A 16,306-nucleotide genomic window follows, 5' to 3' on the forward strand; every position below is an offset into this window, starting at 1 on the left:
GATATTTTCGGGAGAAAATTTTAGGAACTCAATTCCTTGCATCCTCTCATACCTAGAGAAGCACTAAAGTCATGAATGGAAACATCTGCTCCTTGTGGCTAACGGCAACCTTCAGCCGAGATGCGTGCTTGACTGCACGTAACCCCTTCACCAAAATCAAATAGATACTGACCTCTCCCCTGCTACCTCTTCGGATCAGTTCCTCAGAGCTGAGAGGCTGTCTCCCAGGCTATAGTCCTCATTAAGTCCCAAATAAAACTGAATTCACAGCTCTCACGTTGTCCGTTTTTTTTTTTTTTTTTTCTTTCAGTTGACACTAGAATCCCCAGTGAAGGGAACCAGCCCAAAGGACACTGGATTGTAGAATCATAGACCCATAAAATGTGAGCCCTAGAAAGGCAAAAGGGACCAAGTACTCAACCCCTTAATTTATAAGCAAAGGGAATGCGACACAACTAGTTATGGGCAGAGTCAGAGTTACGTGACATAATGAGATATGAAAAAACACTCTGTCAACTTTAAAGCCACATGCAAATGAGAGATATTATGACAACGGTCTTGGTATTCCATACAAGCCAGTGTGTCCTCAAGCACTATTGGAGTGTTCCAGATATCCATAAGTTAGGAGAACGATGGGGCTCCCTGTAATATTTAAAATTTTAAAACACAATCGCTAGAAAATCCCTCAAAAAATGGTAGTCATCCTTGTCAGCAGAGCTCTTTGTCACCCTTGGAGGTGTCATTACTGCTGAGAGAACCCCGTGCCCCCCACCAGCAGATCACCGTGTGCTGTGTGAAAGGCTCATTCCCGTTGGGCAGGGGTGCTTTGCACCGCCCGTCCATGTTCACTCCCAGTGTTTTCAGGAAAACCTAATTACTCACTTGGAGTATGACCCAGTGTCCTCCTCTGGACGCTTTCTCCAGGGCCATTTCTGCCACCATCTCCTGACCTTGTCCTAAAGACACATTGTGGAATTTTCCCGAGTCAGTTGTAAACCCAAGTCTTTTGCCTGTGGGAGGACACAACATGGCGAGAGGAAAAGTGAACCAAGGCGAGGTGAGAAGAGTCTGAAATCCTGTGGTCCGACATCCATCTGTGGTTACTGCTGCCACCTTCCAGGTCACTTTCCTGAAGAATCCGAACTAAACCTCTGTCGTTTCAACAAGCATCATTTCAAGCTCTCAACAGCTGCCTCCTCACAAGCATTTGCAAAACCTATGGAAATCAGTTCCTCTGGTTTTGTGGTAATAAAGCTTTTGACATTTTGATAGATGGCAAGCATTGTTACCGAGCTTTACAAACTCTTGCAGGAGTAGCAACGCATTGCCCTCATGAAAAGGAGCAACATGGGGTAGATATCACATCATTTTTCGACCGGATTGGCTCATTGGGTAAATGCAGGAGCCCCTCACCTTGTGAAGCTGTGCTTGAATCCAGCACAGTCAGGTCACAGCTCTATTAACCTGGAATTCTCCGTGCAGGTCGTGGGGAATAGTAATCCAAAGCACAAAGCGACAGTGCCTTTCACAATCAAATAGACTTGCTCTAATGACCATTATTTAGTCACAGGGGGCACAAGATTACAAGAGCATGGAGAAAATTGCCCTCTGGCCCCCATCTAGTCAAAAGGTGGAGAACAGTACAAAAGAAACTTGCATTATGCCAACCAGAGGAATGTTCCATTTAAACATTTCTCCAGACTACAGTGTTATTAACCTTACATTTTCCATACACTCAATCTCCAACAAATGAGAAAGAAAAAAAAAAGCAACTAAGATAACTATGAGCTGAAAGGAAGGCTGCGTTGGCGATGGGCGAGAGGCAGGGCGGGATGGCCAGCCTCCCATCCGTCCACTCACCAAGGATCTCTAGGTCTTTGAGGGCATCTACCCCTGGGGAGAGGATGAAGAATATTGGGGTGGCTGGGCTGCTTTCTTCAAATGCTTTAACTAAGTCCAATCTGGTTCTCTCCACATACTTTGCACCCAGTTTTTCCTCCACGAAATTCCTGTAAAAAGAATAATGCCAAAGACAGGATCAGTGCTTCTGACCTTGAAAAGTGTCACAGCTTGAATCAGCTTAAACCACAGGCACGGGAAGGAAGCAAACTATGTTTATGACACGAGATGTTTTGTAAGAATGACAGTATGAATCCAAACTAGATTTATGCAGTTGAGTCCGTGAAATCCCTCTCTGCTTTAGAAGCCCTGAAAATCAGAAGCCTACATTCCATTTTGGGGGGCTACTGAGACTCTCCTCTTAGAACCATCAGCTGCCTGCCTATGGCTTTGTATCCCCCAAATCCCCTACCAGAGCCCCCGTTACTTATTAACAGTTCACTAGATTTGCCACAGCGCAATTTTCCAGCCTGTTGGGCTTCTCATGAATATACAAATGCTTTTTGGGGTGTTTCTAACACAGGGAAGCTCAATTAAGCAGGGATTATTTGCCAGCAGCATCAGATTTAGGAGAAAGTAAGGACTACTAAACAGAATTAACTTGTAAAGTAGGGTGTGGCAGGGGCTTCTGCAAAGGGAAAATTGGCTGAATAGACAAAACAAAGGAAAAAACCTAGGCAAGTGAATGCTGCTGACGAAAAAGCAGCTCTCTAGGGAAGGAACCTGAGAACTCTTTGTTGAATTCAAATTAGAATTAAGCACCATATTACCATTTAGAAGCCAAAAGGGCAAAGGAAAGGGACACTTAAACCAAGATGTAGACAGGCATTTCTGCTTTTAAATCCTGTTGGTTGTAAAGTTATAGGACTATGAGTGAATCCACGAAAGGCATTCATTTTTTGTTTGACGTGCAAAATCTTTGGAGCCAAATGGCTGCTCTAAATAAAAACAATGGGAATCACACTTGGATAATGCATGTTCCTGGCCTCTGAACTCTGCCAGCTCTCTTCCTAGAATATTTCCACAGGTTCCCTGTTTCCCCTATTGATTTCAGAATTAAGCTTTTCAGGAAGAATACGCTTAGTCGGCCGACAGACTAGCACACCGTTCAATGTTCAGCAGATTTGAACAAAAGTAGTGATTGCAATGTAAAAATGTCTGCAGAATCACTTTTCATGAACATGAACCATAAATGCCTCCACCAGATACGTCTAATCCTTAAGACCAAGTGTCCTCTAGGTTAACTTGCATTTCCCAAAGTGCTAACTGCACCCACCTGAGAGCATATGTCATTCTGTCAGGGCGCACTGCTCTCAAAATAATCAGCTTCTGTATTAAACTTTTCTTCTTCCATTCCTGTGGTAACTTTTCTTTTTCTGGACACTCGGATTCTGCCCACTTCCTCCACTGCTTGGCTGATCCTTCCACATCTCGGTCTAGGCCTTGGAACGCTTCCATGAGGGCTACTGCCTGTAATACAGCAGGGGAACAGATGGGAATGGGGTGTATGATAGCTTAGAGTTTGAGATGAAGATGAATGTATCAAACCCTGTGTAAGTAACTTGTGCTGGATAGTGTTCGTTTCCTCTCTAGATTTACTCTGTACCCTTTCCTGCCCTGCAAAGAGGGTGATTGCTAAGGATGGCTTGAACAAAGCTCCCTGGGTCTCTGGCCTGGTTGGGTTCCACCAGTGGAACCCAATAGGAAGCAGTGGCAAGAGGGTTGGAGAAGAGAGTTGAGGGTATTTCTTGCCCAGCTCTTTCCTGTGGTGGCATAGTTTGGCAGTGGCTATGTTTCTTTACAGAATGCCACAGTTCCAAAGGTAGGCTCTCTCCCATAACTTCATTTCTCAGTAGTTTCAGTAACTGCCCCTTTTCCACCTTTTTCCATCCCCATCCCTGGTTTGTCCCCTCATCTTTATTCCCATACTATAAAAATACACTCTTTGTTCAACTTTTCTGAAAAATCACACTTTCATGTGCCATTTGTTTTCTGCCGAGAGCCTGACTGATACGCAACTGAACTTGAACTTATAATTCTAAAGTAATAGTCTAATTAAAATTTCTATTGAAAAATAAAACCTAGGGGACTTCCCTGGTGGTCCAGTGGTAAAGAATCCGCCTTCCAATGCAGGGGACGCGGGTTCAACCCCTGGTCGGGGAACTAAGATCCTACATGCCACGGGGCAACTGAGCCTGCTTACCGCAAACTACAGAGCCCACGTGTTCTGAAGCCCGCGCGCCACAACTTGAGAAGAGAAAACCCGCACGCCACAACTAGAGAGAAGCCCGTGCGCTGCAGCAGAGAGCCCACGCAGACAAACAAACAAACAAATATTAAAAAAATCTAAACACACTAAAAATAAGGAATAACATTTATTTTTAATACATAGAAATGTTTCTGCTTTAGAAAAAAGAGTAGGGTGAAACTTAGCCTATGATGAGTATCTCTGAGGAATTCCAGAGCCTCAGAGAATAAACTTTTAATAATAGGATCTTCTAACAGAAAAATGGAATAAGGATTGATGATTGGGGTTGAAGAATACTACCACTTTTTCCTCTACAGCATTCTGCTCTGCTTAAACATTTTACAATGATAGTAAATTACTATATTGCTGTATAAATTAACAAAACTATTTTGAAAAAGCAGAGAAATATTATAAAAAAGAAAACAAAATAAAGAAACTAGATTCAGGTCAACTGAAAAAAGATTATTCATTGGGTTGACCAAAAAGTGCCTTTGTTTTTTAAGTAAAAATAAAAGACACATTTTTCATTTTCCCCAAGAACTTTGTTGAACAACGTAGTCACCCTTTTGTTCTATTACCTTCTGCCATTTTTCAGGCAACTTCATAATTCCATCTTCCCAAAACTTTTACCTTTTTGAACAAAGAACTGTTCCAGGTGCCTTTTATAGTCTCCCAGGGAATTGAAAATTTTTCCGTTAAGAGAATTTTGTAAACATGGAAATCTGAAGGTGCAATGTCTGGTGAATACGGCTGATGAATCAGAACTTCCCAGCCAAGCTGTAACAGTTTTTGCCTGGTCATCAGAGAAACATGCGGTCTTGCGTTATCCTGATGGAAGATTATGCGTTTCCTGTTGACTAATTCTGGATGCTTTTCATCGAGTGCTGCTTTCAGTTGGTCTAACTGGGAGCAGTACCTGTTGGAATTAATCGTTTGGTTTTCTGGAAGGATCTCATAATAGAAGACACTCCCTTCCAATCCCACCATATACACAACATCACCTTCTTTGGATGAAGGAAGACTGGCCTTTGGTGTGGTTGGTGGTGGTTCATTTCACTTGCCCCACGATCTCTTCCATTCCGCATTACTGTACAGTATCCACTTTTCATCGCCCGTCACAATTTGTTTTAAAAATGGAACATTTTCATTACGTTTAAGTAGAGAATCGCTTGCGGAAATACGGTCAAGAAGGTTTTTTTTTGCTTAACTTATGTAGAACCCAAACATTAAAGCAATTAACATAACCAAGCTAGAGCAAATGACTTTCAATGCTTGATTTGGATATTCTGAGTATGTTGGCTACCTCCCACGTGGTATAATGTTGATTGTTCTCAGTTAACGTCTCGATTTGATCGCTGTCAACTTCAACTGGTCCACCCGACTGTGGAGCATCGTCCAGCGAGAAATCTCCAGCACGAAACTTTGCAAAACACTTTTGACACGTTCGATCAGTGACAGCACCTTCTCCATACACTGCACAAATCTTTTTTTTTCATTTCGGTTGCATTTTTACCTTTCTTGAAATAATAAAGCATAATATGCTGAAAATGTTGCTTTTTTTCTTCCATCTTTAATATTAAAATGGCTACACAAAAATTCACCAATTTTTAAAAATTAATTAATTTCTTTTTGGCTTTGTTGGGTCTTCATTGCTGCATGCCGGCTTTCTTTAGTTGTGGCGAGCAAGAGCTACTCTTTGTTGTGGTGCACGAGCTTCTCATTGCAGTTGCTTCTCTTGTTACGGAGCACGGGCTCTAGGCGCACGGGATTCAGAAGTTGTGGCAGGCAGGCTCAGTAGTTGTGGCTCGCGGGCTCCAGAGTGCAGGCTCAGTAGTTGTGGCGCACGGGCTTAGTTGCTCCCCGGCATGTGGGATCTTCCCAGACCAGGGCTCGAACCCGTGTCTCCTGCATTGGCAGGCGGATTCTCAACCACTGCACCACCAGGGAAGCCCCAAATTCACCAATTCTGATAAGTCTTTTTTTTTAAATTAATTATTTATTTAATTAATTAGTTTCTTTTTGGCTTTGTTGGGTCTTTGTTGCTGCGCCCGGACTTTCTCTAGTTGCGGTGAGCAGGAGCTACTCTTCGTTGCGGTGTGCGGGCTTCTCATTGCGGTGGCTTCTCTTGTTGCGGAGCACGGGCTCTAGGCAAGCAGGCTTCAGTAGTTGTGGCTCACGGGCTTAGTAGCTCCGCGGCATGTGGGATCTTCCGGGACCAGGGCTCGAACCTGTGTCTCCTGCACTGGCAGGCAGATTCTTAACCACTGCGCCACCAAGGAAGCCCGATAAGTCTTCTTTTTTAAATGCATGCTGATATGACAGCTGTCACATACAATCTAACAAAATGTTTTTGAATGAAGTTAAAGACAACTAAGTGCTACTAGAGCCATTTATGGAAAAAAAATGAATGAACCTTTTGGCCAACCCAATATATTCCTCGACTTTAACAAAAGCTCCTATACATTATACATATTTATTAACAACTTTCCCATCCATAAATAGGTCACAAGTTCCTTTACTTCCAAATAAGAAAAGGGAAACTAGTGGATGTTTGTGGAAATGTACATTGGTGCAGCCACTATGGAAAAGAGTACGGGAAGTTCTTCAAAAAATTAAAGATAGCATGTATCTACAACTGAAATGGTGTATATCACCTGTATTTTTTAAACTACATTTCTACATTTTAGAGAACAGAGATTTGAAACAAGATTTAGCAATTGAAAAGTCATGTTTCTAACATACCTTAATAGCGCTCCATGCCTGATTAGTTAGGAAGTCAACAGGACTCACATAAGCATATTCAACTGTGAACCAAAGCAGGAAATCCAATTCAAGAGGATCTATCTCTTTCTTTCTCAGCAAAATCTTGAGAGTACACAAAATTGAAAAGGTCATTTGGCTTGCATCAAAATCAAGGACGCAGTCACTACTTGATAGATATGATTGAACAGGCAGAAGTCAGTCTTCTGAGAATTCCTATAGATATATATCTGTTCTGTAGTTGAAATAAGGAATCTTAGATTATGCTCATGATCTCAAAATCTTGATTGGAAATCTAATAGAAAATAATTACGAAGCCTGGTTTATTTCAATTTTAATACCTGTGCCTATTAGCAGCATATTTGAAATATGCTTTCATATTTAGCCTTCTACTGTTAGATCAAACTTGTCTTGAAACTTGTTATACAAATTGAGAAAGCTTCAGATGACTATGGATTGAATTACTAAACAAAAGATAAAACTAGTATTGTAAGTTAGTCCTGGTACAGAAATTATATCCAATAAACTGCAAGATGTATAAAAGATTTTTCTTATATGTGAGAGTATGTTGAGAAAAACTGGAAATTTTTGTTTTACAGATACAACGAAACAAACGCATCATGAACTGAAACTTTAGACATTCTGGTTACAGAACTGTTAAGGAGTCCATAGACCACTTGAGTGGCGGGCACAAATGAAATATTTCTAATTTCCTCATAAAAACTGTAACACCTTATAAAATTAAGCAGGTAAAATGTTTGAGGTTTGTGCTATTTAAAAATTCTAGATATTTTCAAAATGCATTATGGGTGGTAACATGTATCAAAATATTATTTTATTGGATAATTTTTCTTAATTCAATTTGATTTATTTCAACAAACAAGAAATTGTCCACATATATATGAAGCTTTGATTTATGTAGACTGTCAGTATTTCAGATAGATTATAATTTATCTAGATATTCTAAAAAGAAGTTTTAAATAGATGTGCACGCATGTGTAAGCATGTCATGTTTTATCATCCCTGGTCCATTACTGTTCATGAATAATATGTATAAACACAAAAATTTCAGCAAAACCCACAAACAATCTGATTAAAAAATGGGCAGAGGAACTGAATAGGCATTCTACCAAAGAAGGCATACAAATGGCTGGCAGATACATGAAAAAGTGCTCAACATCACTAATCATCAGGGAAATGCAAATCAAAACCACATGAGATATCACCTCACACCTGTTAGGATGGCTATTAGCAAAAAGACAAGAGATGACAAATGCTGGTGAGGATGTGTACACTGTTGGTGGGAATGTAAATTGGTGCGGCTACTATGGAAAATTGTATGGAGGTTCCTCAAAAAATTAAAACTACAACTGTTACAGAATCCAGCAGTTCTACTTCTGGGTGTATATTCATAGGAAATGAAATCACTATCTCAAAAAGATATCTGTACTATGTTCATTGCAGCATTATTTACAATAGCCAAGACATAAAAACAACCTAAGTGTCCATACATGGATGAACGGATGAAGAAAATGTGGTATATATATGTGTGTGTGCGTGTGTGTGTGTATAATGCATATATATGTACACACATATATACAATGGAATATTATTCAGCCATAAAAAGAAGGAAATCCTGTCATTTGCAACAATAAGGATGGACCTTTAGGGCATTATGCTAAGGCAAAAAGTCACACAGAGAAAGATAAACACTGTATGATCTCACTTTTATGTGGAATCTTAAAAAACAGAATCACAGATACAGAGAACAAACTGGTGGTTGTCAGAGGTGGGTGCTGAGGGGTGTAGAAATGGATGAAGCTAGTCAAAAGGTATAAACTTTCAGTTATAACATAAGTCCTGGGATGTAATGTACAGCATGGTGACTATAGTTAACACTACTGTATTGTATATTCGAAAGTTGCTAAAAGAGTAAATCTTAAAAGTTCTCATCATGGAAAAAAAAATGTAACTATGTATGGTGACGAATGTTAACTAGACTTATTGGGTAATCATTTCATAACATATACATATATAAGATCATTACACTGAACACATAATACGTTATGTGTCAATTATATCTCAATAAAATTGGGAGAAAATTAAAAAGAAATATTTCATTTTGTAATGCATTACTCCTGTTTATCACATACATTATAAAATGATTACACCCATATATTACATTTTTAACCCAAAGGAATCTATTAATACCAAAAGTATTGAAAGAAGTGATAATTTATCACTATTAACAGCAGGTACTTTATTTAATTATATTTATTTTTTTAACATCTTTATTGGCATATAATTGCTTTACGATGGTGTGTTAGTTTCTGCTGTATAACAAAGTGAATCAGCTATATGCATACATATATTCCCATATCCCCTCCCTCTTGCGTCTCCCTCCCACCCTCCCTATCCCACTCTTCTAGGTGGTCACAAGGCACTGAGCTGATCTCCCTGAACAGCAGGTATTTTAAAATGCCTTCTTTGAGCAAGGCACTTGGGAGGACACAAAAGAAATGACATCTTTCATCATGATTTGAACTGATAGAAAAAGTTATACAGTAAATGAACTAATAAAAGGACCACATTCTTATTTCATCTAGGAATGTGGTCCTCAATGTTTCTTTCTCATCACGGGTACTTTTATTTAAACAGGATCTATTGCAGAAGTCCACATCAAAAAGAGTAAAAGGGTAGTAGCTCTCACTGAAGGTAGGAGTGTGAAATGTGGAGCTCCCTTCACCCATTCACTGTTTTTTAAAGGGGCTCTGAAAATCTCCTCGGAGCACTCAGATCTGGAAAGCTGAGCTTGAGATTCTCTCCAAGGAACTCCCCGGTAGTACCTGGGAGGTGTGTACAGGACCTGGGAAGGTGAGGCCAATGTCTCATTGACCTGTTTTTCAGGATGACAGCTGATGTGGCTGCCCAAAGTGCAAACCCACCCAAACCAATGCACCCTGACCTACTAGCAGGTTGTCATATGCCCAAGTTCCCTCTGCGAAACAGAAACTCTCCTCATGCTGCAAAGAGCTTCCAAAAAACTTCCCTTCAGCAGCAGTACATAATAAACAGAGATGCGTGACTTTGGTTCTGGGGCTGCTTTTGAGTGACTGATTTCCTTACCTGGAAAGCCATCTGGGACAGGAAGGTGAGTTTGTCCTTCTCAAACAGCGCCTGGCTGGTGTAGAGGAAGACGGCGTGGGTGATGCTCTCGGTCAGGACTGAGATGCGTCCCGGCGTGTCCTCCACCTTGTCAGCCTGCTCGATGGCTCTGTGGAACAGCGTGTTGAAAGCCTGGGGAATACAAGTGACCGTTAAAGGGTGACAGCTGGTGGCTGGAGGTCTAGCTAGTCTCAGGCACACAGGCTACAGTTTATCTATGGGGAGAGAGAACAGGACGGGTTTTTACAAGGATTCTATGAGCTCCTAGAACAGCTTCCGGCACATGGTAAGTGCTCATTGAAAGTTTGCTGCCATTACTATTATTTTTAACATTATTTCATAAAATCTACCCACATTTCCTCCTTAACCAATTGAATTGCACTGTCCTCTCTTCTTCTACCCATGCGCTTTTAAAAAATTTATATTTTTATTTTTAATTGTGGTAAAATACCCAAAGTGTAAATTTACTGTCTTAATAGTTTTAAGTGTACCGTTAAGTAGTATTTTCACATTGTGGTACAACCAATCTCCAAAGTGTTTTCTTCTTGAACAACTGAAACACTGTTCAACAACAACTCATTTAAAAAACTCTTTTAATTATAACTGCCTATTCCCTCTCCCCCCATCCCTTGGCAATTACTGTTCCACATTCTGTTTCTATAAGTTTGACTGCTCTAGATACCTAATATAGTGGAATTACATAGTATTTGTCTTATTGTGACAGGCTTGATTCACTTAGTATAATGTCTTCAACGTTCATCTATGTTGTAGCATGTGTCAGAATTTAGCCTTCCTTTTTAAGGCTAAATAATATTCCATTGTGTGTATGTACAACATTTTATTTACCTGTTCATCCAGTGATGGACATTGGGTTTGCTTCCACCTTTTGTCTGTCGTGAATAATGCTATGAACATGGGTGTACAAACATCTCTTTGAGACCATATTTCAATTCTTTTGGGTATATGTCTAGAAGTGGAATTGCTGAATCGTATGGCAATTTTTTTAAAAGAACTGTCATATTGTTTTCCAAAGTAATTGCACCATTTTACAATCCTACCAACAGTTCACAAGGGTTCCAATTTCTCCAGATAGTTGCCAACACTTGGTATTTTCTTTCTTTCTTTTTCTTTTCTTTAATATTGTAGCTATCTTAATAGTTGTGAAATGGTATCTCATTGTGATTTTGATTTGCATTTTCCTAAAGATTAGTGATGTTGAGCATCTTTTCAAATGCTTGTTGGTCATTTGTATGTCTTCTTTGGAAAAGTGTCTATTCAAGTTCTTTGCCCATTTTTTAACAGGTTATCTTTTTGTTTCTATTATTCCACCCATGTACTTTTGTGATCCCCTTTGATTATCTTGTTCTTTTTTTTTTTTTTTAATTTAATAGCTACTCTTTTTATTTATTTATTTATTTATTTTTAGCTGTGTGAGGTCTTCATTTCGTGCGAAGGCTTTCTCCAGTTGCGGCAAGCGGGGGCCACTCTTCATCGTGGTGCGGGAGCCACTCTTCATCGCGGTGCGCGGGCCTCTCACTAACGCGGCCCCTCCCGTTGCGGGGCACAGGCTCCAGACGCGCAGGCTCAGTAGTTGTGGCTCACGGGCCCAGTTGCTCCGCGGCATGTGGGATCCTCCCAGACCAGGGCTCGAACCCGTGTCCCCTGCATTAGCAGGCAGATTCTCAACCACTGCGCCACCAGGGAAGCCCCTATCTTGTTCTTTTTAAAATCACTCAATATTTCTTTCTTACTCCATTGTATGCCTTGGTAACAATGGGGCTGAATAGATTTTTACATATATCTATATATATTTAAATACATAGGTAAATATATCCAAATATCTATATCTATAAACAGATATAACATAAAATATTAAATTTTTTGACTGGTGGACAGGTACCTAAGACCACAGACTGATTGGTCTTGAGTTATGTATATTTGACTGAAAGTAAAACCCTACAATGACAGACATATAGTAAATATTGGTAAGAAGGTATTAACAAAGTACTCATTTAATATTTACATTTTAAAATCAAATTTTAATTTATAAAAAATAAAATGCACCATTAAGTATACAGCTCGAGTTTTAACAAATGTATATACTTCCGTAACGATCACTGCAATCAAAACGTAGAAACGTTCTATGCATGTCACCCCCCCCAGAAGTTCTCATGTGCCTCTCTGCAATCCATTCCCACCATGATACCTACCCCTGCCCACTGCTGAATGTTTCTGTCACACCAGATTCATTTTAGGATCATATAAGTATGTACTTGTAGTACTTTGTTTTTGAGTGGACATATGTTTGCATTTCCTTTGGGTAAATACTTAGAGTAAAAATTTTAGGATCATTTTGTAAGTGTATGTATAACTTTATGAGAAACTAACAAATTGTTTTCCAAAATGGTTTTAACACTTTGCATCCCCACCAGCAACATGAAAGAGGTGCAGTACCACATTGGTGCTAACACTTGTTACTGACAGTCTTGTAAAATTTTAGCCAATCTATTGGGTATACAGTAATACGTCATTCTGCTTTTACTGTGCATTTCTCTGATGACTGCTGAGCATCTTAAAAATGTGCTTAGGGGCAAATACTTATGTCTTAGTATACATGCACAAACCTTTCTATTTTTTTAATTGTGTTGTCTTACTATTGAGTTTTCTATTCTGATATAAGTTCTTTGTTAAATATGTGTATTGGAAATAACTTACTGGTCTATGGCCTGTCTTTTCATTTTCTTCATGTCTTTTCAAGACGATAAATTTTTAATTTGATAAGGTTCAATTTATCAATTTTTTTCTTTCTCTGGCATCCTAAGAATAAATCTTTGCCTAACCCAAAGCCCCAAAACATTTTCTTCTATCGTTCTCCTAGAAATTTTATAGTTTAGCTTATTCATTTTGAGCTCATTTTGTATATAGAGTAATGTAGTGGCTGAGGTTCATTTTATTCCAAGTGGATATCCAGTCGTCCCAGCACCACTTGTTATAAAAACTGTCCCCTCCTCATTGAATTGTCTTGGCATTCACTGCAAAAAATCAGTTGACCATACATTTGTGGATCTGCTTCTGGACTGTCTATTCTGTGCCATTGATCAGTGTATTTTTCTTTAGGCCAATCAGTGTAATAGGTCTCGAAATCATGTACTGTAAGTCTTCCAAATTTGTTCTTCTTTTTCTACACAAATTTTAGAATCAGTTTGCCAATTTCTACAAAAAAAGGCTTCTTGGATTTTGATTAAGACTGAATTAAAACTGTAGATTAATTTGGAGAGAACTGAAATCTTAATAATATTGACTGTTCCAAGCCATAAACATGGTCTCTCTCACCATTTAGTTAGACCTCCTTTAATTTTCTTAACCATGTTTTGTAGCTTTTAGTATGCAGATTTGTATTTGTTTTGCTAAAATTATCCCTAAGAGTTCCAAGATTTTGGAAGCTATTGTAAATAGTATTGAGGTATTACTTTTATTTTTCAATTGTTTGTTCCTCATATATAGAAATACAATGAATTCTGTATATTGACTTTATATCCTGCCATCTTGCTAAAAACTCACTTCAGCTTTTTTGTAGGTTTCTTATGATTTTCTACATACATGGTCAGGTCATCTGTGGAAAAAAAAGACAGTTTTTCTCCTTCTTTTAAAATTTCTGTGTCTTTTATTGTATTACTTCACTGGCTATAACCTCCAGTGCAGTACTGAATAGAAGTGTTAAGAGAAGACATCATTATTTTGTTCCTGATCTTAGGGGAAAGCATTCAATTTTTCAACATTAAGTATAATGTTAGCTGAAAATTTTTACAGATGCCCTTTATCACACAGAGAAGTTACCATCTATTCCCAGTTTGCTCAGTTTTGTTTTTTTCTTTTTTAACCAGGTGTTGAAATTTGTCAAGTTCTTTGTCTGTATCCATTGAAATTATTATATGATTTTTCTCTTTTTTATTCTATTAATATGAAGAATTACATTGTGTGGTTTTTTAATGTTTAACCAACTTGCATTCCTGGCATAAATCCCACTTGAGCGTAATAGATTATGCTGGCGGGGGGCTGCTCTGTAGTTTTCTTTCCTTGTAATACCTTAGTCTAGTTTTGGTAGTTGAGTAGTCCTGGGCTGTTTTATTTTTCTCCTACCCTGCAGCTGTTCTAAAATCCAACCCCACTGTGCTTCTCAGAATTTCGGCACGTGTTTCACATTACTAGACACTTGCTAGTTATTCTTGACTCTTCCACTTTATTATTGCCCATATCCAATCCATCTCCAAGGGCTGATTATTCTAGCTTCAAACCATAAGTCTATTCACTTCTGAGTCTTCTGCCGTCATGGCAGTCACCTGCTTACAGCCTTTCAATGGCTTCTTTTTGCCCACACGCTGTAATCCAAACTCCCCAGCATAGACATCATGTGATCTAGACCCTCCTACCTCTCAGGACTCATGTCTTGCCATCTTCTCCCTCACTCATTACCCTCCAGCCACATAGATTCATTCACCTGGAATCTCGACAACTCTTTCCTGTCTCACACATCCTTTTTTTCTCCAAACACCCTTTACACGGCCAAATCCTATGAAAACTTTAGGAATCAGCTATAATCTCACTTCCTCTGAGGCCTTCCCTGAGCCCCCAGTAAAACAGCCCCTCCATCCCTACTGTTCTCTCGCATTGTATTTGCCACTTTTATACACACACACATCTACATATCTCCACTCATATCTGTGTTTTCCAAACTGTACACTCAGTAACCAGCACAGCATCTGGCACTATGACTGATCTCAATAGCTATTTGTTTAAAAACTGAATGATAGAATGAATGAATACTGCCCAGAGGCAGAATGGTACAAAGTAAAGAGCATGGGCTTTGGAATCAGCCTTGGGTTCAAATCCTGACTCTTACAGTTATGAAATGTGAATTCTTTGGCAATTTATTTAAAATCTGAACATGTTAGTTTTTAAAATAGGGATAAAATACTTTAATGGGATGTTTCAGGCATAAGAATGAACCAAAGTATGAAAGTGCCTTGCATGTAACAGTGGCTCAATCAATCGTTATTCTCACTTTTTATCCCTCTATACCAAAATAAAATGCAAAATCTTTTTATGAAACATGTACGCTTTCATAAGGAAAGTAGAGGAGCCTCCAGGAGAATTCCCTTATATATATTAAACTCCTTAAGACTCTGCTTAAGAACAAAAACTATGTACTGTGATGTTGCATAGTTTAATTATCTCAAAGCCTTATTGAAAATTATAAATGAAAGTTACTGAGAAAGTGAGGATTTTTTCTTGGTCTTGTTTTTGTTTTGCTAGCTAGGTCCTGGAGACTCCTTACGGGATGCAGTGATTGCTTAAAAATAGATTCTAAACTTCCAGAAACAAGTTGAACTCCTCAAGTTCAAATTTTTTCTTAGCCTAGTCATCATTACCTTCAAAGAGAATTGATAGATGGGGTTGATTTTTCTGAGGTCGTTAATAACAAAATAAAGCAGAGATGCTCTTGCTGCCACTGGTCTGTAACATTGTCGGGCCTCATTGATTTTTCTTTCATTTTCTTTAGCTTCAATCACCTATGGTGGGATCAGACAACATAAGTAACTTACTCGTCATATTGTCTATGTGATGGAAGGGACATATCTGAAATGAGAAATTAGTAGTATTAAAATAGATAACATGTATGGCCATCTCTGTGTCTGGGCTTTTCTAAAATCATAAAATTCATATTTTAAAATAATCTTTTTATAAGCTGAGTTTTAAGTGAGAATGGACATAACTCTAGCTGTGTTAATGATTACAGAGTAAACAAACCTGACTGTTTTTGGTTCTACAGAATTTATTCTGAGTAATGTCACCTTCCTGCCTCCCCTCTCTCTTTCAGGGGTTAATAACCCAGCTATATCACCTCCCAGGGATAGCTCTGAAAAGTCTGCTGGGTCAATTCAATGCCAATAACTTTATTAGTCAACAAGGTATACAAAAGCAGCCAAGGTCAGTAATATCCAACAGCCGTGCTTACTGAAAAGCCTTTATAGAAAGGCTCTCCTGACTGTCTACTTCTGACTTTGCACCAGATCATTCACAGGCTCATATAGTTGCATTTAGTTTATCTTTGCATTAGCCTCTGGGTACATTCAGAGAGATAATTAAACACACACACCATCATCAACTAACATATTCATTTTTATTCAAGACACAAACCTCTTCTGTCTAGGACTACTGCTGGTCCTACGGCTT

At 38.9% G+C, this 16,306-nt stretch overlaps 1 protein-coding gene across 1 annotated transcript in view; it reads right to left on the reverse strand.

Moving 5' to 3' along the window:
* DNAH11 (dynein axonemal heavy chain 11) overlaps nucleotides 1–16,306 on the reverse strand; it is a 312,569-nt gene that overhangs the window by 27,976 nt on the left and 268,287 nt on the right. The window contains exons 68-73 of the mRNA XM_082472819.1: nucleotides 15,502–15,642; nucleotides 10,034–10,204; nucleotides 6,890–7,012; nucleotides 3,176–3,369; nucleotides 1,861–2,009; nucleotides 883–1,010 (exon numbers count right to left, since the gene is read on the reverse strand). Coding sequence (XP_082328945.1) covers nucleotides 883–1,010; nucleotides 1,861–2,009; nucleotides 3,176–3,369; nucleotides 6,890–7,012; nucleotides 10,034–10,204; nucleotides 15,502–15,642 — 906 coding nt within the window. The remainder of the gene's footprint in view (nucleotides 1–882; nucleotides 1,011–1,860; nucleotides 2,010–3,175; nucleotides 3,370–6,889; nucleotides 7,013–10,033; nucleotides 10,205–15,501; nucleotides 15,643–16,306) is intronic.

The sequence above is a fragment of the Balaenoptera physalus genome (assembly GCF_965194825.1).
Source record: "Balaenoptera physalus genome assembly, chromosome: 8".
Classification (NCBI taxonomy): Eukaryota; Metazoa; Chordata; class Mammalia; order Artiodactyla; family Balaenopteridae; genus Balaenoptera; species Balaenoptera physalus.